This window comes from Callorhinus ursinus, unplaced genomic scaffold (assembly GCF_003265705.2).
Source record: "Callorhinus ursinus isolate GAN/ISIS: 27379988/994484 unplaced genomic scaffold, GSC_fseal_2.0 scaffold5, whole genome shotgun sequence".
In the NCBI taxonomy this organism is placed as follows: Eukaryota; Metazoa; Chordata; class Mammalia; order Carnivora; family Otariidae; genus Callorhinus; species Callorhinus ursinus.
The window spans coordinates 12,867,747-12,893,344 of record NW_027397067.1 but is presented as its reverse complement, the minus strand read 5'-3'; the positions used below and the strand labels follow the sequence as shown (position 1 = coordinate 12,893,344).

The 25,598-nt window shown below is 38.6% G+C and overlaps 1 protein-coding gene across 4 annotated transcripts in view; it reads right to left on the bottom strand.

Annotated features, from left to right (window-relative positions):
- Nucleotides 1–25,598, bottom strand: part of CHD7 (chromodomain helicase DNA binding protein 7) — a 124,706-nt gene that overhangs the window by 35,205 nt on the left and 63,903 nt on the right. For all 4 annotated transcript variants that reach the window (XM_025870629.2, XM_025870630.2, XM_025870631.2 and 1 more), the window contains exons 6-14: nucleotides 21,496–21,551; nucleotides 14,744–14,858; nucleotides 11,406–11,489; nucleotides 9,658–9,795; nucleotides 9,440–9,561; nucleotides 8,834–9,077; nucleotides 7,541–7,717; nucleotides 2,671–2,814; nucleotides 1,089–1,344 (exon numbers count right to left, since the gene is read on the bottom strand). In XM_025870629.2, coding sequence (XP_025726414.1) covers nucleotides 1,089–1,344; nucleotides 2,671–2,814; nucleotides 7,541–7,717; nucleotides 8,834–9,077; nucleotides 9,440–9,561; nucleotides 9,658–9,795; nucleotides 11,406–11,489; nucleotides 14,744–14,858; nucleotides 21,496–21,551 — 1,336 coding nt within the window. The remainder of the gene's footprint in view (nucleotides 1–1,088; nucleotides 1,345–2,670; nucleotides 2,815–7,540; nucleotides 7,718–8,833; nucleotides 9,078–9,439; nucleotides 9,562–9,657; nucleotides 9,796–11,405; nucleotides 11,490–14,743; nucleotides 14,859–21,495; nucleotides 21,552–25,598) is intronic.

The window sequence follows — 25,598 nt, the reverse complement described above, 5'->3', positions numbered from 1 at the left end:
CTCTGCCTACTCCTTCCCATCTGTTTTATATGATGTTGCCAGATCAGTCATCCTGAATCGTTTCTCAGCTCAAACACTAGCCATGGCTCTCCACTGCCTGCAAACGAAAGCCCAAATCCCATGGCCTGGCCTTTAAGGCTTGCCACAGCAGGGTCCCAGCATGTGCCTGACGTTCACTGCCACACTGTTTCTGACACGGACTTTACACTTTGGGCAAGTTCCCCTTTGTTTTCTTGTCTCTTTGTCTTTGCTCATGTTATTACATCAGCCTAAATGCCCTTCCTTTTTCTGACCCTGACTGACAAACTCCTTCCCATTCCTGTAGGCCTGTCTCAATACCATCGCTTTCTCTGCGGCTTCTCTCATCTCCATCCCTGACAAGCCTGAAGGCTCCCGTATCCTCCAGAGTGTCCCACACATCCAGGCCTGCGATATTTATCCCTTTCATGATTTTCAGAAATACGTAATATAGGTTTGTACTCAAATCAGTTACATGACACTATCAATTTAGTTAAGAACACAGGAAGACCATGAAGTATTCATCAGTAACAGAAACAAACTAGTATCAAAGTTTTAAAACGATCTCTCCTTCTTAGGGAATAGGTCCTAGACGTCTCTAGACAGAAGTTCCCTCCTACCACAGTCTCCAGACAGCTGACAGCTGCCTTCTCACACTGTTCCTCTTTAACTGCTCTGATTCACACACACACGCACACACACACACACACACACACACACACGCACACACACGCACAGCAAGGAAGTCTCAACTGAGGCCAATCTCTCTTTAACTGTTAGCACGTTTGGCGATTTTTAGGCATGAGTACCAAAACCTCCTTCCGAGGGGTGAGACACAGAGGCGGAGAAGGAGAACGGTGAGCTGAGGTCCCACGGCAGAGGTCAGCAGGGGCAATGGTGCCCCGCCTAACGGCCACCACAAAACAAGGCATCACAGAGAACAGGAAGCTGGTGAAACCCACGTTTGGTGACAGGATCCAGTAATGACCACAAAGCAACAAATCCTCTGTCGGGAAGGAGAAAAGGACCTCTGGAGTCATTTAAACACGTTTGCTGGTGCACAGGCTTACCGTTGATAAGGTATGGATGATTGCAGCACTTCCGTAATTCCATCATAGTGTTTAAAAGATTAGGTACGTTAGCTTGACCACCACCTTTGGAGAGAAACGTGAAATTCTTCTCAAGGATGGCTCGGTAATATTTTTTCTGAATATTTGTTAGCTCAACTTCAATTATAGTTTCTTCTTTGGGGGCCAAGTTCTTTTCCACATCCTCCTTGAGACGTCGCAACATCATTGGCTTTAGAATAGCCTGGAGTTTTTGCACCTGAAAAAGGACCTTAAGTAAATACTGGTATCGTGATTCGCTTGCATGTTAAAACATTCATTCACCATTGGTTTTCATCTGTCAAAGCCCAGTAAGGGTATGAAGGCACTAATCTCTCAGCTTGCATGACAGAAGTGCATGAAGGTTGAATGAGTCCGCGTTAGGTGGCCTATTTCAGCCGCCCAGGAGCCCGAACAGCCAGAAGGCCCGACAAGCACACAGCAGGAAAGAACCCAGCTTATTCACTGAGCCTTCCCTTCTGTCTGTCTTAAGCCACAGGGATGATGAGGAAGAGGGAAGAGGTGATGTCGTGGGAGTGGCAGTGCTTCGGCCCCCTCCCCCTCTGGAAAGAGCTAACAGAACGAGTAGGCCAGGAGCCACCTACCCCCCGCACCGACAAGCAAGCAGAGGTGTCACTCCCTGGTTCTCATCTCTGATGACTGGCAATAGGACAGATAGCACACAGGACAGTTTTTATTTTAAGAACGCAAAAACCAAAACAAAACGGACTTCACTCTGAACTAAACTAAGAGGTTTCAGACAGTAAATTGAGGAGGAACATAAAGACCAAGACTGCAAGCATATCTCCATATCTGTTTCAAAAACAGTATAATAATAAATACCCACAGAACTCTTAGAACGTATAAAATAACTGCTTTTCATACACAATACCTCATTTATTTCACACAGAAATCCTGTGGAGTAGTTTAAATGAAAATATGTAGACTCAGAAAAGTAAGCAATGTGACCGAGTATACACAGCTAGGAAGTAAGACTAGGATCCCAAAACTCCAGGAGGAAAATAACTACAAGTTCCCCTGGTTTCTGACACTGTGCTCAAAACGTACACACAGCAGGGGCGCCTGGGTGGCTCAGCCGGTTTGGCATCTGCCTTCGGCTCAGGCCACGATCCCAGGCTCCTGGGATCGAGCCCCGCATCAGGCTCCCTGCTCAGGGGGATGCCTGCTTCTCCCTCTCCCTCTGCTGCTCTCTCTCTCAAATAAATAAAATCTTAAAAAAAAAAAAGTATACAAAGCAAAATCACTGATCTGAACAGCACGGCAGTGTTCGAAAATTACATGAAAAGGTAAGTAACCTCTCCCAACAAATCTCAACAGCCCATCATGAGGGCAAACAGACAAACAAGAAAACCTCCATAATGAAGACTCAGAATGCCCAAGGAAAGGAGATACAAAGCTCACTTAACTACTAGGTGAGAAAAAGTGATATAATTTTGTTTTTAAACACCTAAGTAGCAGTGCTTTGCCATTTCATGGGTTAATCTTTAATTATATGACTAAAGTGCAAAGTAGACGTGAAAAGTACCTGTTCTTCAGTTTTCAGATCACCAAATTCTTGCATAAAGGTGGTTTCTGAAGGGAAGCGACTTGGTTCCAAGAAATGAAGCAAGCTGAAGAGCTCTTCCACAGTGTTCTGTAGTGGGGTCCCCGTCAGCAGCACTTTGTGTTCCTGTAGGAACACAAGGAAAGCAACTGAGCAAATTGCAACAAAAACAGTTTCCTAAAATGAAAGCAGCTCTCCTGGGGCGCCTGGGTGGCTCAGGTGGTCAAGTGTCCAACTCTCCAACTCTTGGTTTCAGCTCAGGGTGGGATGTCGGGTGTGGGATAGGCCCGGATGGGCTGTGTGATTAGGGTGGAGTCTGCCTGAGAGTCTCTCCCTCTCCTTCCCTCTCTGCCCTGAGGGTGCGAGTGCCCTCACATGTGCTCTCGCTCTCAAATAAATAAAATCTTTAAAAATAAATAAATAAAACCAAACCTCTCTCTAGATATCCATTTTCCTACATCTCATTAATGCTAACTCAGCGTCCACCATAATGTAAAGGTAGAGGGCACAAAGGCAGAGACACAAGAAAGACATGGACCCTGCTTCAGACAGATATGTGGTGTGGGCCCTCTAGAATGCGGCAGACCCCGTAAACATGTCATGCCATTTCATTTCTTCCTGGGATTATCAGGTCAACATTTTAGTGCTATGGCTTTACAAGTCTCTTGAGTCCCAATACTTTTTTCTCCACCGAAGTTTTTTTCCTAAAATCCCTAGACTCAGAGAGAGCTCACATGCTTCTTTCTGTTCTCTACATCAACAGCGCTCTCTTCTCCCCATCTGCTTCCTGCATGACTCACTTTAGAGACAAAAGAAGTTCTTCTACATGCAACAGCATATGAAAAACTATTTTGTTCTGCAAAAATTTTAAACTAGAGAAGAGGTCAGCTTGGTTTTAAATACCACAATCACTTCTTTTTTTTTTTTTTTTTAAAGCAGATGCTATTTCTAATGTTGTTTCTTTGAACCAAGTTAGGTTATTTATTTAAAATAATTCTTCCTGTTTATGAGCTCTTTCTCCAGCTTTCCTTATGCATCTATACCCTTGTCTTTGTATTTGATATATCCAACACAGAGGAGCTATTTCTCAGTGACCAGTTTTAATGATGGTGAGTTTATTAATCTTAAGGGTCTTATTACTTAATATTTTGTTTGGCCATTTGATACATAGTATAGCGAATAAAACTATTTCAGAAAGTGATCCAAAAAAAAAAGAACGTGATCCTACCTTCTAGCAGGTTCAAATTATCGACTTAACGTGAAATCTGACAAGACCTGGTTGCCAAGGAGAGAGCATATGCTCAGTAAATACTAGATAAATGATGTAACTAGGGTAAGGACATGCTAATTTTCATAATATCCACCATGTCTTATATGCCAATGAAGCTCTTTGAAAGTAAGGTAAAGCGGTTCAGTTTGCTTTTCTTTCTCCTTTTCTCCCTTTTGAATAAAGATGTCTCTCAGGAAGATACATAGACCACCATCATCTTCAGACTCATTAACTTCGTAAAGAGTAAGGAGTTTGCAAATCAGTTCAAGATTTTCTAATATAGGGGTGCCTGGGTGGCTCAGTCAGTTAAGCATCTGACTCTTGATTTCAGCTCAGGTCATGATCTCAGCGTTGTGAGATCGAGGCCTGCGTCGGTTTCCACGCTGGGTGTGGAGTCTGCTTGAGATTCTTCTTCTCCCTCTCCCCCTGCTCCTCCCTCCTCCATCTCTCTCTCAAAAAAAAAAAAAAAGAAAGAAAGAAAAAAGAAAGAAAAGAAAAGAAAGATACTCTAATATATAACCATATTGGTGGGTAACATGGGCCACAGTCCCTGACATACTTTGGTTCTGAATTACCTTATCCAAGAATTTTTTAAAACTGTCAGAGACTCAGGAAAGAGCATTATATTGATATTGAAGATTGTTTCCCAGTTTTCTCCTATTCCTTATGATTGAGCTAAATCCTTACCTCTAAACAAATACTTCAGAAAAAGCCTTTTAACTTACTCATTTCAAAATAAATATATTTGAAAAAAGGAAAGGGGCTTTTTTTTTTTTTTTTTTAAAGTTGAACACGGGGCTTAAATCCACAATTCTGAGATTAAGACCTGAGCAGAGATCAACCGAACCACCCAGGTGCCCTGAGAGGGACTCCCTTTTTTATGCTGCTTTCCCTCAAGGGCTGTTTAAAGCCAGTTATCCCAAACGGTTACACACATGATATTTTTATAAGGTTACATGTGAGTAGTGGAATAAAACCAGATTTCCATTAGAAAGTAACTGTGAAATAACATGTGATTAATACACAGAGTGTCCCAAAACATCATGTAAGAGACGTTACGTGCTAGCAGGCTTATCACCTCCAAGCTCAACTATGTCAGCAAATATCCTTTTGGTTTGAAAACATTACCATTCTTTTTAGCTCTGCTGGAGTGACGACCATTTAATTTTATTTCAGCAGACTCTTTAATTTGTGTGAGGCCTCCTGACAATGAAAGATGAGACGATAGAATCAATGAAGAACTACTACCACCTCCAGAGAATCCCCTCCTTGTCACTGAGGGACAAGGAGATGGCTTTGCTTTCCAGAGCTCCCGCAGAGGAGGGTGAAGACCGTAAATGTCCCTCTACAAATCATCTTCACAAGCATTTCCTTTGCGATGGGAGAGCTGAGACATGCATTGGCCTTCTCTTTCTGAGAATGCACTTGGAACATGATCCTCATCAAGTGCACCTTCATCCTAACTGAGTCTAGTTGAAGAAACAGCAGTTCCCTTTGACCTGCTCTGTAGCCGGATAAACTCTTATTTTCACCGTGACTTATTCCAGAAAAGAATAAAAAATGGCCAGTGTGTAAGTTCTCATGGTGTTTACTGTAAGTAAGGATTTAAAGGTCAACCAAGGAGTTGTTCAGAACTAGACAAATACAATTGCATTCTAATTCTAAACAACAGTACTGTGTTCCATCTTGAAAACATCATTCTAAGAAAAATTCTTGATTGTCAAAAAACAATTATTTTGTTCATGTGCTTATCAGAGATTCCCAGTGGATGAGCCAAGAATGAGTTACAGGTATGCAAGTCCTTGAGCAGCCAGCAAGGGCTGAGAGTCAGATTCCAGGGCTGGTCACCTGTGGCAGTGGGCAGCATTCTCAGCTTGCCCCATCACGACATGCTGTAATGGTACACACAGAACATTACCACTTTCTAGATGTGCCATTATGTGAAAAAAGGTTAGGGAACACTGAAGTATGTAACACAAAAATTATCTGGATAAGAGATTATAATCCATTAATGAACTGTTACTACAAACAACAGAAAACTGTTTCAAGTCTCCCGATAACAATTAGACTATATGATGTTGACAGCATTTAACCCAACTGTACGCACCAATGGAGGACTGTTTTGCAGTAAGAATCGACTGCGTGGGAGCACATAAACTAATAATAGGAAACAACTTAGATAAACTCAGGTGGCTATTTAAGCCTTCAGAAAATGGTACTCTGTCTTTTCTGTGGACCACTGTGAAGATGGGTCCCTACTTGGAAGATGGAGTTAGGTATTTCATGAACACTCACATTTGCCTGCAAATGTAATGCCCAAGTGCTGCCTGGAGAGACCAAATACAGTCTCAGAGTTTCTCTTTTCCACGTGCTCGCCTATGTCTTCACGGCTGGTCACTGTTTCTAAGTGTTCTCCTTTCTTTTGTGGATTGGTCACCAAATAATATAAACTAATTTGAGAAAGGTCTTAGGATGGGATTTCCCATCCTTAATAGAATAATTCAGTCAGACTTTTTCCCTTTAAACAAAGCTAAATTTTGTTTGTTTTTAATTAAAAGAATCACTGGCTAATGAATAAAAGAAACTGCTTCAAAGAACCAGCTGCAACAAAAAGCTTTTAAGTGTTCCTTTTGGTAGTCCCAGTCTTCATTAACAAAATTTATAGCCATGAACGTATAGAATGTTCTCCCCGTCTCAAACTCTCAATTAACAAGAAATCAAATTAATCTACTGAAGTCAACATCAAAGAGATTTTAAAAATCTTTTGCACTTTTTAGAAACTCAGCAAAACATCCAATGTTACTGAATGACAGTAACATTGCTTTTAAAATGTACATTAAAAATGAAAACAAGTGATCAAAACCCACCTTGCAAACTACAGAGAACAAAGAAGTCTGAGGATGACTGAAGTCATGTAATAATTTCTGCTAGGAAACCAAACACACAGAAGCATGGAACAGAAAAATCAATCAAATCCTACCACCTCTACATCATCCCGTAACACTCCTACTGAAAACAATCTAGAAAAATCTAACCAGAAAAACCTGACCACCTCTTAGGAAGCAGGGAGAGTATGGGGTAAGTGTGGTGTCAAACTCCAGATCAAATTCAAGGTCTTGTAATGCCCCAAACTTCTAAGTGTCTGTATGAACGTGACCAATTCCAGGTATTAACCCCTACAAAGAACTTGCATCTACAAGTCCTACTGGATCCAATGTGCCAAAACCATTGAGCCCTGGAATATAACTTCATTATCATCACTGGGACAAAGCCTGGCCCACCAGGTTATGAAATGGCAGTATTTATAAACAAAAGGGAAAAGCAAATATTTGAAACTCATTTCAGTGAAAATATCCTAACTATACCTTACTGTAATACAATCATGCAAAGAAACCAGCCAATGATATGAGGATCGAGAAGGGCAGCAACTTTTGAGTAACTAAAAGCTCAGGAGGACCTATCACCTTATTTGACAGGCTTTAAAAACACACTACACAGGTATCAGTCACATTCAGAGCAGCGGGAACACAGTCAGTAACGATTCTGTTCAGGTTCAATGGAATCATCAATATGATCACTGACCAAGTCCATCATCTTGAGCCCCTCCAGCAGCTTGCAGTTCCTATTCTTCAGCCTGTGGGCTTCATCAATGACTACACAGCGCCATGGAATATTCCGCAGCTCAGGACAATCCGTCAAAATCATCTCAAATGTAGTGATGATGGCATGAAACTTATAGGACCCTTTTATCACTCGACCCTATGAGAACAGTTCTAAATTATTATTTAACATTAGAGATGACATTAACTTTGATTAATAAATAGCATAAAACAGATATATTTATCTTTTGGGGACATCTTTATTTTAGGTAACACTTGTATTTTGTTTTCCAGGTGTTTTGCAGGGAAGCTTTAAACCCTTTTCCCTTTTAAAGAAATCTGAAAATCGTTAGTAAAATTTCCTATCCAATTTCCCTACAGATCATATGTAGTAAAGTGCCACTAAGTGTAGTCATCCTAGTTACATCCTACAGATCCCAAAAAGGTGAAAAGCCTAGGGGATTATGTACTAAGGTAGCTTTTAAAAACTTTTTTACTGTTTAAAACATTTACTTTTTTTTTTTTTTACCTTTGTTAACTTATTTTTTACTATTAAAGTGCTAAATGAAAAAACCCATTCCCTTAGGGTAGAACTTATAACCATCTCTCAAATCTAGAGATAAACACCAAAACAGATTTCAATATTTTTCTCCTTGAAGTATTTAATTGCAGATTTTATAGTTAAAAGCAAACCTATAAAACAAAACTCTGTCCTATTTCCAGTAATAAGACTTCTCCTTACCACCTATCAGCTTAAATCTATTTTAGCAGATACTATTCTTGTCATTTATAATGCTTCACTGTCAGTATCACAGAATAACTGTATACAGGTAAGAAGCGTAAGTAAAAAAATTATACCAAGTGCTACTAAGAGTCAGAGCAGAAGTTCTTCCCTTTGGGTGTATTTCACTCAACATGGAATGCCTAATAACTTTTACTTCCACTTACATTTAATAACACCATTTTCTGTTTAGCTTTTTCTTAGGCTTGCAAAATAAAACCAATTAGCATATCAAAACATTAAATGATTTTCCACAGTCACCCAAGGTGAAAATATTTCATTTATTCTTATCGGATAATCAGAACCACCAAAGCTGTAAAAATTAGCTGTATTTATAAGATGCAAAAATATAACACAATTGGGTAAGAAATCTAAAGCAAATTTCTCAATTTTGTAAAATCTAGACCTTCCCCCAAAATGTCTGAGGCCATTTTAATATCCAGGACCTTAAAACATACATAATAGGCATAAAGAATACCACTTGTGACGTTTTACCTGGGGATCTTTGAAGTACATTTCATACAACTGAATGGTCCGACGACTAGCTTGACTCCCATGATACACAACCACATTCAACTCTGTCCAGGTACGGAACTCCCTTTCCCAGTTGGGGATTGTGGACAATGGGGCAATTACTAAAAAAGGGCCATGGATTCCTTTCAAATATATCTCATAGAGAAATGTAATGGACTGGATAGTTTTTCCCAAACCCATTTCATCTGCTAAAATGCAGTTTCGCCTTTGGGAAGGAAATAAAACACAAAAAGTTTAATAAGTACAGATATTAGACACTGCTTTCTTTTCATAAAACATATACTATTATAATCACAAATGCATACCTCAAATGTTCTCTTAGTTCAACAAAATACATTTTCAAACAAAATCCTCTAAGGCATAAAAATTATTTCTACATATGTCTATCAATATCTCTGTATTAATGTTTGTTGGATAAATATTAAGCATACTTCCAATCCTGGCTGTTTTTCATAATTCTTATTAGAGATTAAAGTGTGACATTATCTGATTAATATTTTCAATGACTACAAAGGAAAACAGCTATAGGCCTTCTTAAAAGTGAAGAAAAACATGCTTTTTACATACATGTTGTACCAATTGAAAAGTAGCCAGTTTACTCCCTCCAACTGGTATTCCCTGAGTTTGTTATTGTTTTTGTACTCCCTGGAACTCTCCGATTTCTTCCAATCATCAGCAGGAGGTCGCTCCTGTTTCAAATATAGTAAATCCCATTAGTGGTTTCTCCAAGACCACACCATTATGCTATTTTCAAATTAAATCCTTCACCATTAGCCAAGTCTTACCACACGCTCTGTTTCTGGCTCCCTGGACATTAGTTTCTCAAACTCTTCGATCTTCGCTTGATCTATGTCCTGCCTTAGCTCCCACGTGCTGTCTTCGTAAGGCAGGGAGCACCACTTCACCAGATAGTGAGTCACAGGCTGGGCCAGGTTTAAATAAATTAGAATTGGATTCATTTGATCGAAATACACACACACAAACACACACACACACACACACACACACATTACTTATTGATAGACACTACCCCAGCGACAGTAAGAATGAGTTGGTAGAAGTTTATTTAAAACTACAACCATTACACAGTCATCTCTAGTTAATAGTATCAAGCATAAACTAGAAGTAATATTACTGGGTATCATCAGAACAAGCTAATTTTTATCGAATTCACTGCTATGTTCAAGCCAAAAAATATAAAGAAATAGCCTGTAAATAACACAGATAAATTTAAGCCTTATTCTTACCTGTGCAAATCATTTAACGGGTGTCTGATTCAGACTTGTATGGTAAATCATCATAGTATATTTACATTATTGGCTAGTTTCTTAAAGAATGAGAAACAAGCTTGAATTTATTAGTATCTCTGCCTTTTTCTTAAAGAGAGAGGTACTGTTTGTATCCAATCCCTTTAAAATAAAGCGTTTGAGGGGCACCTGGCTGGCTCAGTCAGAAGAGCGTGCGACCCTTAATCTCGAGGTCGTAAATTTGTGCCCCACATTGGGTGCAGAGATTACTTAATTAAAACTTTAAAAAAATAAATAAAAAATAAAGTGTTTGAGCTTTCATAGACTGGAGAACAAAATATATTGGGTAATGCAGATCAACAGGATTTCCTTTGTCTTTCTTCTAGAAAATACTTGGGTGGTCAACCTTCACTTCAAGACTAAGGTACACCTGGCTGTGATGTTAAAAACATTCACTGTGCTACATAAATATGCAATAAAACAATTTTCTTTTAAGTACAGTTAAGTAAAGCTAGAAAAGTAAACATCACATTACAGACACAGTCCTTGAAACATCATGGACTTCAGGATACAGAGTTTGGGGGGGAAAAATGGGAGTTCATTGCAGACTCTCACTAGATAAGCAAGATCTAAACATTTTATATAAAATTTAATTTACAAAAAGAAGCCAGGAATGACAGAACTCATGGTGGGTGCATACATCATTCCTCAGACAATATGCTCAGGAAGGCACTAGACTTGTCTTCACTCTTACTGCCCTAATCAACCGTCCTTTACAACCTCACAGAGTTCTGCAAAGCAACCTGAGAAATGCCAAGATCTCATAAAGAGAATTATTTTACATTGTCCTCTGGGCACTACATTAAATGAGGTTCATCAACTTCACTAAGGATATACAATGTTAAGTAACATTAAATTCCATTCTGCTACAAGAGCACTCTTATTTATGTATGGGAAATCTGTGCTTCATACTGGGTTTATACCAAAGTGTATTGCATTCTTCTTTATTGATCATATTCTGAAATCGTGTAAAATGCCAATGTATTTGTTTCATATTGAAAATTGATTTCTTTTAAAAAGTTCGCACACTTAACAAAGAACACACTGAGTGCTCTTATTAGGTCATAAAACTAATAGTCAGTCAAAAGCTTCAGTTAAATTTAGACCAGTTGTGTCATCATCCAGGGCTCTGACCAGGACCAGATCTAGGATTCCATAATCATTCTCCGTAAACACACTTAAACCGTCTGAGTCACTGCCCCATAATACAAATGATCTTCTGTTACCTCTCCCCGTTCATCTGTGCTACGTGCAAAGTCCATTATCCGGTCAACCTCCACATAATCTGGATTAAAAAGCTCATCTTCAATCTGCACCAAAGGAAAACAAAGTTAAAATGTTTATTTAATTCCTAAGAGTAAACGTTATTTCACTTTTCACCAGGCAATAATATCTTGGGTCACAGCAAAATAAAATTTATATTTGGCAAATTCTATTATATTAATTGAAATGCTACAATTTAGCAAAATCATTCCCCATGAGGAAATCAGACTTCTCAGACTTTGTTAACTGGGTATTTTAATTACTGTGTGAAACCTTTTTACTGTGAGAGAATGTTTAGGAATATTTTAAATGAAGTGTGAAATTACAATTCACTAATGAGCAATCCAAAAGGCTTATGGCATGCAATGCATTTAGTATTCTCGAAACTACAGCTTGCAGTAAAGACTCAGAGCCATGCACAGTAAGTGCTATCTCATAACTACTGGAGTTGTCTCAGGCCTTATAGCATCACTTACACAATGCTATTCCGAAGACAAAAACAATGAAACCAGTGAATTTCCTATTTTAGTGTGAATAGTTTAGGGTGTCTGGTCGTCTTCACTAATCAATATAAGTACCTCATCTGAATATGGTCTTATCGTTAATCTAAGCATTCTAATGATTTATTTGTATTGAATATAGAGCAGCTGACTAAAAATAGTAAGGATGAAGAAATGAGGCTTAAATAATTGGGTTATTTAGCCAACGTAGTAACAATCTTTACAAAAGTAAAGTAATACTAACTTGCTTGCAAAGTTATCTCCTGTAAGAGAATAGAGTAACAGAAGATGGCTCAAAGAGAAATTACAGACTATGCCATACTTTAAAGAATTCAGAGTCAGGCAAGTTAGAAAACAGAAGACACATTCTTATGTGTTCATCGAGATGAATTTATCAGTAACATAACTGCATTAAAAGGCTTTTGCAAGACATATTAGAAGTCACTTAGACACCGTTCATATTCTCTAAATTGCAGGCTGAAAAGATAAGCTGTTTGGTTACAGTTGGCTCAAGGATAGCAAACATTCTCTGGGCTACTGTGTCCATTTAAAACGTCTGGTTTGGGTCCTTTTAACTCTGAATTATGAAAAAAAAATCAGAAATACAAAGATGTGTTCCAAATGCCTCAGCGTTGATTAGTAAGGCAAAAAACTCATTGAAACATTCAGTTCATTTAAAATGTTAATGTATTAATGCACTGGCTTTGTCAAAAGCTTCTAGGTTTAGGTACACAATATGTATGCATTATTCATATACAGCATGAACACTGAAAACTTTCCATAAACTAGGTTTTGATGACAAAAGCTCCTTTTAAGACCCCTTGTTCTTAAATGGCAGCTTTCACTGATGAATTAAAATCCTTAACCTTACTCTTAAACATTTCCATCCTTCTAGTGAGTAATCTGCACCATCATGCATGTGATGCAATTTCCAATTTAAACAAAGATTTTAGTTGCAGCAGACTTCTAAGTGCGCCTAAGGTGAAACAAAGAATGCAAAAGCAGTCATAATTAAAAACCCCAAAGTAGCAGAACTGTGGAACACCTGAAACCAGGACTGTCTATGGAACAGGGTGTGTGTGTGTGTCTGTGTGTGTGTGTGTGTGTGTGTGTGTGTGTCTGTGTGTCTGTGTGTCTGTGTGTGTGTCTGTGTATAAAAGAGAGAGGAAGGGAGTTGCTATCCTTTTGTGCTTGCCCTCAGATCATCTTTTTGGACTGAAGTTTCCGCTACCTCCACTTGGGACAAAACTTAAGATTTCTAGTTGCCAAGTTACCACTCAAGATAATGTATTTCAATTGTGGTACAGGATATTCATATAGGTAGACCCAAATAGATAAGGCTACATAACTAGGGCGAGGCACAAAGCCCTAAATTGCATCTGACACCAGCAAACAGAGTCCAAATAAATTTCACGAACAGAACCAGGACTTGAGGATGGGGGCGGGGGTGCTGCCACTGCACTCTTGCCTTCTCCCTCCACCGATCCATGGAGAATGGGTCACCGGAACACATGGTGTCTCTTTCTAAAAGAAAGCTAATGATGTCAACTTGCCTAATGTCACCAACATTTAACTTCAGTTTCATTAAGAAAGGCACAAAAAAATAGGATTTTATGGTATTTCTTAGGAACTGACCTATCAAAAAAAAAAAAAAATCACTTAAATATTCTCCGAGAGGTGAGTGAGTCACATGTGAGTAATTTCATTCCCCTCAGTGTTAATTACTGCACTGCAAAGAAGCTGAACCCTCAGATCAGGGAAGGGGGTGACGCAGACATATGTCCAATAAAACTACCACCACCCAATCACCCATCTAATTCAAACTTTACAATCTGCCTGTTGGGAGCATGGAAATCAGATTCCAGAAGAACACAGACTTGTCACCTGAGATTATAAGGATTTTATGACATAAAAATACTGAACACTCTTCCGTCCCCACCCCACCCCATGTCCAAAAAGGGGAGGGGGCGTGAAATAGGTTGTTAAACAGTTATTATTTGCATCAAATTTCACACTTCTTTGCAGTTTACATTCTGTTAAGTCCTTTATGGAAAGGAAAACTAATAAATCAGCAAGTTTAATCTTTCAATGTGAAGGTTTCTCTTTTATTTTCTTGAGGCTGTAAGTGAAACCAAATTGGTGAGCAAAAGTCCAGAGACCCCAGTAAGCAGTCTGCAAAAGCATTTTTTAATGCAATCGAGTACCCGGGAGGGGAACTTGGCACTTCTTTCAAAAAATACAGATTTCCTTCCCCGCCCTAGGTATGGTTACCTTTCTATCATTGATAACTTAGAATAAAGGGAGACAGGCAAAGACATTATACCAACTTCTATACTACAGCACATCATTTGTAAAAATGAGCTTAGTAAACTCTGTAATCGGGCATTAACTTGAACAAAAGAAATCCACCACATTCTTTCCTTAATAGAGGTAACTTATATTCTAGAAACTGTACTTAATACTTACTGTAGAGTCTTTAACCTCACTAAATCTTAACAGAACTTTTATAAACTGACTTTTTTCACCGTCCGCTAACTGTACTTTCATTACAAGATTTTAATGATACCATCATATTTCCATATAATAGCATAAGGACCAGTATCTTCTAGGCTAAGTAACAGGAAGAATGAGAAATTTCCTGTTTACAAATTTTTTTTTAGCAATAACCAGTTACCAATATGCAAGTAACAGCACCAAATGAGGGAAACTAGTTTTTCTTAGTAATTTGCTAAACTAAAATTCAAAATTCAGAACACTTTAATAAGGTTACTACTTAAGAAAATTAACTGGGTATTTCATACCTCTGAAAGGAATTTGTTCTGGCCCTGCTTTGCCTTAAATCGTTTGATCTTTTGCTGAATTCTCTTATCTTTTTCCAGATCTTCTACAGATGCCCATTGACAATGAAGATAAGAGCTAAAAGAATAAAATAATATACTTGAAAAACATGTAGAAAATAATCTTTTATTATTCCCAAAAAATCAACTAAATAATGAACGAAATAAGCGGTTTACCTACTAATAGAGGCTGCTGATCAACATTCAATACAATTATTCATGTTTGAGAATAAGAAAAAAAAATCAATAATTGTGCCTGAAATTTGTCTTCCGTCCTGAGCCTCCAGCTCTCCTATTTATATCCCATTAAAAAAAGAAAAGGACCTACCAACAAGCTGTTTTCATAAGTGAATGGATTACACTTCAATAAAAAACAATTAGCACTACAGGGTGGCCTTAATTATGAATTTACATTTTGAGCCTTTTATCATTAATTGAGAAATAAAAGGTTTTCATCAAGTTAAGAGAATTCAGATTTAAAACAACAAAGGTAAACATAACTTAGTCCTTCTAGAGCAATCTGAGAGAAAAGAACCCTCCCCTGCTCTCTGAACACCCATGCCCCAACGAACCCCTGGTCAGTTTCTGCCTTGCCAGCCTCATTCGTCCAGGAGCTCTGAAATGATGTCTCTTGGACCCCCGTGACCTTGCCGCTCTCTACTGTCTACCTGGTCCTCGCACTGAGCCAGTCCCCTCCTCTTCAGATTCGCCATGCCGGCTCCGAGCACAGGTGTTCTCTCTAACCTCAAGTTGAACACTCTCATCCTCCCTTTTACTTCCCTGAGACTCACAGGTATATAGTTAATATTTTACGGTACCTCTGACATTCTTTGGCTTGCTATTTCAATACTCTTTTGTACCATCATTTTCTCCCTGTCCCAGATAGCCTGGACTGTCTCTTATTTCTCCTTCTGGTGATGACATTAAAAAGAAATGAGGTGCCTGAATATGTACCTATTTCAAAATCAAGGTACTACTACTCTTAGAAATTATGCAGCCATTCTAAAATCTGTCAAAAATGATTAATGACATGGGAAAGGCTTATGATATTAAGTGTCATATCATTTATATTTATGTAAAGTCTAATATGCAAAAGGTAGGACTGATTTAGTCCTTCTACAATTGACTGACGGAGACAAGGACTTTAAATACGTATGCCTCGATAGGAAAGGGATTGATATAAACCCTGTACACACAGGCACACAGAGAAAAGAGACTAGGTGGAAATGCATCCATACGTGAATAATGATATTTTCTGGGTGGTAAGACTGCAAGTATTTTCTTTCCTACTTTCAAGTACTTTCCCAATTTCCAATAAGTAATATGCAATACTGTTACTGCATATTATCAAGAAACAGATATTATAAAAAATAACCTAGTCTAGTCTACTTATTGGATAGAAAAAGGCGTGGGTGCAAGTCAACACTCTGTCTTTGCTGTGGCACACATGACTTTAAAGCACCACCAGGGTGACTGTGAAAAGGACACAGGCATCAGTCTCACTCTTCCTCTTGAAAACCGGGCTGGAATTTTTGGATACTGACTCTGCTTTCCTAAATGGAGAAAAACCACGGACTCTTCCACTAAGATCAGAAAGAAGGCAAGGATGCCCACTGCCTCCACTATTTTTTTTTTTTTAAGATTTTATTTATCTGACAGAGAGAGAGAGAGAGAGAGTGAGAGCAGGAACACAAGCAGGGGGAGTGGGAGAGGGAGAAGCAGGCTTCCCGCTGAGCAGGGAGCCCGATGCGGGGCTCGATCCCAGGACCCTGGCATCATGACCTGAGCCGAAGGCAGACGCCTAACGAATGAGCCACCCAGGCACCTGCCACTGCCTCCACTATTATTCAATATTGTACTTGAGGCATTAGCCAATGCTATTAGACAAGAGAAAACAACAAGGGAAGCAATAATTGGAAAGTAAGAAGCAAAACTATCTCTATTTGCAAATGATATGATTGCATAACTGGAAAACCCCGGAGAGGCAATTAGAAAACTACTAATTCAAATAATAAAATAATTTAGCAATACAGCAGGATATAAAATTAACATACAGAAGTCAATAGCTTCCATTTACACAAACAATAACCAGTCAGAAGATACAACAGTAGAGAAAACCTCTTTTACATTATCAACAAGATTAAATGCTTAGCAATAAATTTAACAAAAAAAAAAGTGTGAAATTTCTATAAGGAAATATTTAAAACCCTTCTAAAAGACACAAAAACAGAGCTGGACCAACTAGAAAGACATCCTTATTTTTAGATAGCATGATCCAATGTCATAAATCATAAATTTGTAAATGTAACACAATATACATATAAATAAAATATAAACAAGCATTTTTATGGTGCTGGACAAGTTAATATTGACTTATATATAAAATAAACATGCAAGAACATCCAGGAAAACACTAAAAAGGAAAAGTTGTTAGGGAAACTAGATATACCAGATATTAAAATACACTATAAAGCCTTTATAAGTAGAACAGTGTGCTACTGGCTCATGAATAGACAGGCAGACCAAAGGATTAAAATATGGTACAGAGGCACCTGGGTGGAGCACCCGACACTTGATTTTGGCTTAGGTCAGGATCTCAGGGTCATGAGATCGAGCCCAGTGCAGGTTCTCTCTCCCCCTCTGGCCCTCCCCTGCTCTCTCTCGCTCTCTCTCTCTCTCTCTCAAAAAAAAAAAAAAAAAAAAAGGTACAAATATATTTCCAAATGAATACATAAATTTAGTACATGATAAGGGTTACATCTCAAATCACTGGGACAAAGATGGACTTTGTAAATAATGGTGCTAGAACAACAATATTTGGAAAAGTATAAAATCAGAACAAGCAAATATTATTGTGTTTTATACCATACTGAAGAATAAACATTAAGTGGATTAAGCATCTGTATACAGAAAATGAGACCATGCAGGTACTAGAGGAAAACATGGCAAATTCCTCTTTAACCTGGGGGTAGGGAAAAGCTTTCTAGCTATGGCTCAAAAGCCATATCCAACAAGAGAAGAGATTAATAAATCTAACAACATAAAAATTTCTTTAATTTACAGTGCAATAAAAATATAAAGTCAAAGGACAACTGAAACTGGGAAAGCATAGTTGCAACATATAAGAAAAAGGACTAAAGCACAACAGAAAAATGGGCAGAAGACATGAACACACAACTGACAAAAGAAAATATAAAAATGGTCATTAAATTTATGAAAAGATGTTCTCATTCACAAATAAAAAAAAACTAAAGCGAAATACAATTTCTCACAAAAAATGAAACCACCATACTATGTTGGAAAGGTTGTAGGGAAAGAGGTGGTCTCTAACACTGTTGGTAGGAATGCAAAGGGCCATCCCCTTATGGAAGGGAATGAGGCAGTACCTAACAGAACTACATACATGTTCGCCTTTGAATACAGCAATCCCACTCCTAGGAAGTCACCCTCACATTGTGCCTCCAATAATTCGAAAATATATAGGCATGAGAATTATACTGTAGCACTCTCTGTAGCTATAAAATATCAGAAGCCATCTACATGCCCACATACATAAGAGACTGGTTGGATGAGCAATGATACAGCCATGCAGTGGAGTACCACACAGCAGTAACAAAGAACAAAGAAGACTTAAGGATTGATATTAACTTCCAAATACAGTATTATTAAAAAGCAAAGTGCAAATGTGTACTGATAGTTGCTATTTTATATGTAAGAAAGAAGAGGAAAATAATATATATCTTATGTATATAAAATATTTTTATGTATATATATTTACACACACACTCACACACACATATATATACACATATGTATGTTATCTGCCTGTTCTTGCCAAAAATTACAGAAAGGATAAATCTGGGATTAGCAACAAGGTAAGTAGGAATGGGGTGGAAGGGAAGGGAAAAGGACGTGCTTTTCATGAACTTGGAAAGAAGAAAATAAATGAGGTCACCGAGCATGGTGGGTAGTTGAGGCCCCTGGGTGGCTCACTCGGTTAAGGGTCTGACTTCTGCTCAGGTCATGATCTCAGGGTCCTAGAGCCCCACGTCGGGCTCCCTGCTCAGCGGGGAGTCTGCTTCTCCCTCTCACTCTGCCTCACCCCACTGCTCATGTTCTCTCTCTCAGATAAACATATAAAATCTTAAAAAAAGAGAGAGAGAATGGTGGGGTGCTAAAATGGAATATAAATACAGACAGGAACTAAAGACCAAACTGAATTATCAAATAAATAACATAACCACCCTGAAAGGGGGGCGGGGGAAGAGAAGAATGAACCCAAGACAATTCTGAACCAAGTATTTAGCTTCTAAAAACCCTTTGGCTAAATACAAAAAATTCTGAACACTGAATGAACTTTATAGTTGGTAGGCTTCTTTTCCACAAAAATATGATCTAGTAAATTGGAAAACACTTCCTGTATATTCTAGGACAAATAAGCAAACATACTGGGATAATAAGAGCTAGGTTTCTCATGGTTGAAGAAGGGAGTCATTGTTATTGGAAGGAGAAAGGACTGAATGAGCCCTGTGGTGCTGTTGAAATAAAACCAAAACTACTGCTATAAAGGCACTGATCCTCATCGCTGTTAGTTAAGTAGATAGGTAGGTACACAGAGGTATGTGTGTATGTGTAATAAACGTGTGTACATGTAACATGTATCACACACACGTGCATGCACATGCACAGACATGTGCAGGGAGCCCACCTAGCCCTCTCCACTGAGAGGCCCCAGAAGCGCTAACTCCCCTGCAGCAATGAGCACACCTAGTACTCAACTCGTGGTTTCTAAATGCCATTCTCCAGTAGAAACAACCAAGGCTCTTTGGAGAAATAACCTATTCCAGGACTTAAACAGGGAAATTACAAGATGAGTCTGGACTATCCTCTGGTGTCAGAAAGTAAGGAAGTGCTCAAAGAAGCATGGGGACAAAGCAAAGGGAGACAGGATCCAACCTGAAGGGGCTCCCACTGGCCAAATCTGGGATAATGTGAGCAAAGTAAATACTGATATGATAATAAAGAATTATGGCCCATTGAATAAAATAGGACTCTGCAAGTCTACACAGCCACAAAGAAGCAAATTTAGGTCAAATTCTCCCTTATGGCGGAAACCCAACTAATACATTTAGAATGGATGATGGAATAAGTAAATCCTCACTTAGCAACTTTATCACGTAACAGTCTCAAAAATATCTTTCCAGGAGATACTTTTTTAATTACAAAAAGGACAACAGGAATTCTTTATACCATTTTGCAATTTTTCTGTAAATCTGAAATTATGTCAAAATAAAAGGTTAACAGAAACTGCTAATTTTATGAAAATTTTAATTCCCCTTAGAACTCAGAAAAGCTTTTTTAGAACCATGTTTGCCTCATCTCACATGACCGACGAAGGATGACTGGTCTCCCCTGGCCTGGCAGCGGTACCTAGTCACGAATGAACCAAGCACCTCAAGCCCCACTTCCACATGCTGATTTGGATGGATGCCTACCTAATGGTGCCATTTTGTGGGAATCGATACTTAAAACTTCTTTGCTCTATGTTTGATTTGATAAATCGACCAGAGAACTCTCTCTGGCTTACTTAGTTATCTCCTCCTCACCGATCCTGACACTTCCCTCAAATGACTATATATGAAATCATGTCATACATATAATTTCCACATGTGTACAACTCATCGTGCTCTAAGTACAAAATGATGACAACACCCACCTAATACAGACCAAGCATTCTTTATCACTGTATTCTGTATTTCACTGAACTCCCACAGTAACACTGACAAGAGACTTTTTCGTCTTTTCACTTGGTAAGGGTCTTGCTCACAAAACTTAACAACTATATTAGTTTATTAACACAGTGCCAGTTGCAACAAAGGACAATGATAGAAACCATGGGCCTGATGCTTTCATCTTCTAAGAGTAGGGTAAATTTTCTTAGGCTGTTTTGACAGCAACGCCCAAAAGCCTCTCTTTAAGCTCTAGAACCTATTAAATATGATGTACTTGAGCTCCTTGCCTTGAACATTTTTAATTTAATTTTTACATCATCCATGAAGATTTCTGTCCTTGTTCTGTGATTGTTGCTTAGACTAGAAAAAGGCCGCAAACTTCTTTAGCGGGATAGCGGGATGACTACTGATCCTCACAACTACGCTGCCTTGTCAAAATGTGTCTGGTCCTACATCTATAATAAAGAACAATAACTCACTGTGTTCTTCAATTCAGTTTTCTAAAAGTTATGCAATTCAAATTTACTAATCAAAAACAGACAAAATCACAGCTGAGCGCATTTCAAAATGCAAATGATGTCACGGTTTTCTAGAGCCTCGCCTGATAGTAGAGATCTCATCCTAAGCGGAGGTGGGAGAGAGGCCTCACAGAGTAAACTTCACTCTCAGAGGACAGGCAAATACTACTTTACTCACTTTTCTATTATTGTATGAGGTTTTATCCCTTCTAAAAAGAATTTCTTGGTTATACATGAAAGCTAGTCAACTTTTATACCAATTACTCATTTTCCAGGAAAATTAAATTCATGAAATAGCAAAGGCAAATAAGTTAGCAGGCAATGGCCTCCAAAGCACTAAATAAACCATACCAATATTTCCCAATTCCCACTTATTTTTTCATTTTTCCAATTACTTTTTAAATCCTTATTTAGGATTTAATCGGGGAGCCCGATTAAAAGAAAAAAAAAATCACTGTTTACTTACAAGTTTTTGTATTTCACATAGAATTCCTCAACTTCTACCTCCTCTCCAGAGTCCTTCTGCAACAAAAGAAAATTTCAGGCACATGCTTAAAACCAACTACTAGAATATTCCAAAAGTAATGATTTACTCCCATAGGAACACACAACAGGAACGACAAAGGCAGTGCTGGACGTTCTGGTAAGGATGAGCACGTTGCGAGTGGTAGGAGGCCGGGGAGATGAAGACTAACACGCTTAGGCCCATGCATGCTACTCGATGTGCTACAGCTTCTAAGACATGAATCATTTTAACTCCTCCCTAACCACATGCAGCTTCATTCACAACAACCTGACCCCAAATTTGGCTCTCTGCCAAACCCACAGTGTTAAGGAGACGCCAAGTGTACCATTTTCTCAGGCAGCAGCCAATTAGCAACTGCTCTCCTGAATGCCATATGTATTATTTTTGGCTGCCTCGTGGCAACTTTACATTGTGGGTTTTGTAATGTTTTAAAATATTTAAAAGACATTTATTCCTCCATATAGTTAATAACTCTAAACAAGAAACCATATAAAACTAAACCTTGTTCTTATGCTGTAATATCAGTGCATCACAATTCACAGTTTTAGTTTTACTCAATGGTACAATTAAAATCTCTCAGACAAGATGTCTCACACACATAGCAGCCAAATAAAATTAACACTCCAACTACTACATTTAGGTAAGGTTAAAATCGTGATACCCATCAGCCAAATCAAGAGTTCGGCGGTAAGAGTATCTACACCATCTCCCTTGATCCCACCTACTGCCTTGTGTGCAGAAGATACCGCTCAAATGATATTTTAAGTATCTCTTTCAATATTTTTTTCCCTTCTGGTTTTAGGCTGTTAAGCCAGTCATAATATGTAATTTTCTCCTTAACATTTGATCAGATAAATCAGGGATGTAAAACGTAAACACCACTTACAGATGTTTAGGGATTGCTTTTACACTCTTACAAGAGCACCCAAGCCTGCCTTGAGGGTCACACTTGGCTAAGCCGCCTCAGAGATGCTGCGAAGAAAATTAAGGCAAGTAGGAACATGGCAGAGGACAAACAAAGGAGCAAAGACTTCTAGACTGGATGACAGGCTGGCACAGGCTCTGCTCAAAGAGGCTACAATTTCCCTCGATCCCTAAACTTCAAACTACTATCAAAGACTGTGACCTTAAACTTTTCTTTAAAACTCTCACATGTATCAGTTGAACCTAAATTTTAAACTGTTTTTTTCCACCTGGATAGAGATCAGCAATTAGAAGACTGGATATTCAAGAGTGTAGTCAAAGCCCATTAACATCTGGTTCTAACCTAATGACCTATAAACGGTCATAACCATAAACAGCTTTTTAACCAATATATACAGAACACAATCAATATCCCAAACTTTCAGTTGTCCAAAATAGGAATAGAAATGTTTGCCAGATACCCTCAAGAGCCAGCAACATAAACCTGGAATTAATTTAGAGATAAATTCTAGTCAATTCAAGTGACAATCTATCCAGCCCCCACCTTACTTTTTTTGAGCCCCAATGTTACTCCTTCTACTCACACGTTTCAGCAGTCATTCTGAAATGCATTATCTCTGCACAGAACTGGATAGTCCAGTAGAAAGGCCAAGAAAAGACAGAAGACAACCAGGGTAAAGGGAAAGCCAGGATGAGCCGAGATCTTTTGACACCTGTCATAGCATTATCATGAAATTCAATCCTAGAATGGAATTCAAATGTCTGGTCTTCCGTTTTATACTCTCTGGATCCTAACTATATTTCTTTCAATTCAGAAAGAGCGTTTCAAAATGACGTTATTTTTGAGGTAGTAAAAAACCAAACCAAAGAAACAAGCTTTATCATTTCTATGCTCTATTATTTCCTGATTTCCTTCTTCCCAATCTTTCCTCCTATACTATCTTTTCCATCTCATTCTAAATAGTCTCACCAGCCCATTAATTTCCAAGTGGGGACCAAGGCACACAGGATCAACTCTGGAACAATAGGGATAGTTTTCATTCTGAGTCCTGTTGCCAGAAAGCTCTGACTCACAGCTATCAACTGTCTGTCCCTGACTCTCATCAATACCCATTTTCTTGTCATAATCAGCTATTCCTTTAGGAACCTGCCGTGGAGATGCCTAATAAGAGGGTCTAGAACTGTCTGAGGGGAAGCAATTAGGTTCCAAGGCTTCCTGTAGTAGCACTGGGAGCTGGTGTAGAATTCTACCATGGCCTGTTTCTTTTGGATTAGAAGCTGTTCTTTGATTAAGTGACCACACATACTGGGTCACCTTCTTGCCCCTAGAACTCTAAGCAGAGCCGTTTTATACCTTTTGTTTCATATAAATACAATCTTGCCAACCTCTTTTGCTTTATTAATAGCAAAACAATTAACAAAAGTATGTGAATTCATAAGCCCTCAGGAACACCATTTTAACTATTCACTAAATGGTAGTTTGACCAGCCTCTGGTAATAGTTGGAAACAGCCCCAACAACTCCCCCCATGTCTATAATGGCATAACCAATGAACAACTGACTCTGAACACACATGTGCATGCACACACATGAAGAACCAGCAAATTTATTTTCTCGACAACTACTATTATATTTGAGAGCCCTCTAAAGTAATTTTATGTGTTCAATAGAATATTTTAAAGAAATGTGTATATCTCTTCATTAGACTCCAAAGCTAGTCTATGAAAATCTTTATTACTCATATGAAATTTAAAGTTCCAAACATATTAAGCTATACTCGTTCCCATTGTTCAAAGGAACCAGAAAGTCCACTCCTTTGGCCACCTGGATTCTACAACAGCAATCCAGTAATGATAATCCAACAGCCTAAAATAATGACCTTTCCTAGGCATTCTATTACTAAATTAAGCAGCCACACTGGAGAAACAAAGCTAAACTATAGTGCCAAAAGGGAGAATGTTGTTAAATAATTGACCACAGAAAGAGAAAGCACCTTGATAAAGATATCAATAAAGCAAAGGTACAAATCACTTCCTACTTCTGACCCAACCTACTCTATACTCTAACCAGAGACAGCAAGTTATAGTTCACTTATGGAGAAATAGGACGTAATAAAAGCAACGGAGAGTTTTTTGCCTGCTTTACATACGATTTGTTGTTGTTACTAGTGGGCTCAGCTGAAGAGGATTAAAACAAATAGCCTGGAATTTAAAATTAGCTCTTAAGAAAACATATGGGATAACTTAAGAAAGATAAAGAATTCCAGGGAATATAGTCAGAATTCACTTTTAAAACTATCTTTGACCTTCCAATACAAAAAGAATTTGAATTATTATTCCCCAAGGACAGATGGCTCCAAGCAGAAAGGGCTACATGACGGGCTAAATGTTGAAAACAAAAGAAAATTAACCACTGTACAATCCAAAAGTCCATTCTGAAATCTACCTCAAAATTCAAATACAAGTATCAACTACATCCCTTCCACTGGGTCTCACATGCATGAACATGAGTTTAGAACAACATACGTGCCTGGGTCATCCCTATTTAACACGAGGCACTGAATTACAGAGGCTTGGCGAGAGGAGCTCTACGTCTGCATAACTCCATCACAATGGGAAATGCTTCTCAGGCTACAGTGATGAGGTCAACGGACTTTGAAAACCATTATCTGAGTCCCCACTATGTGTCAGCACCATGTAGGGTAGGCTCTGAGAGCTCACAGCGAGTTTCTGTAGCGCTGCCAGGGGAAATAAAGGCACCCTCTCACAGCTACTTCTTCAATTATTCATGATAGTAGGGCACAGACCAGCAAGCATTGCTAGAATCCACAGAAAGATCTCAAATTTCCTTTTGTTTCTATTTGCCACACTTTGCTCCGTTAATAAAGCTGATTTTTTTTTTTTAAAGATTTTATTTATTCATGACAGACAGAGAGAGAGAGAGAGAGAGAGAAGCAGAGGGAGAAGCAGACTCCCAAGGAGCAGGGAGCCCGATGCGGGACTCGATCCCGGGACCCTGGGATCATGACCTGAGCCGAAGGCAGACGCTTAACCATCTGAGCCACCCAGGCGCCCTAAAGCTGATTTTAACTAAAGTAACTATTTCAAGAACATTACCAG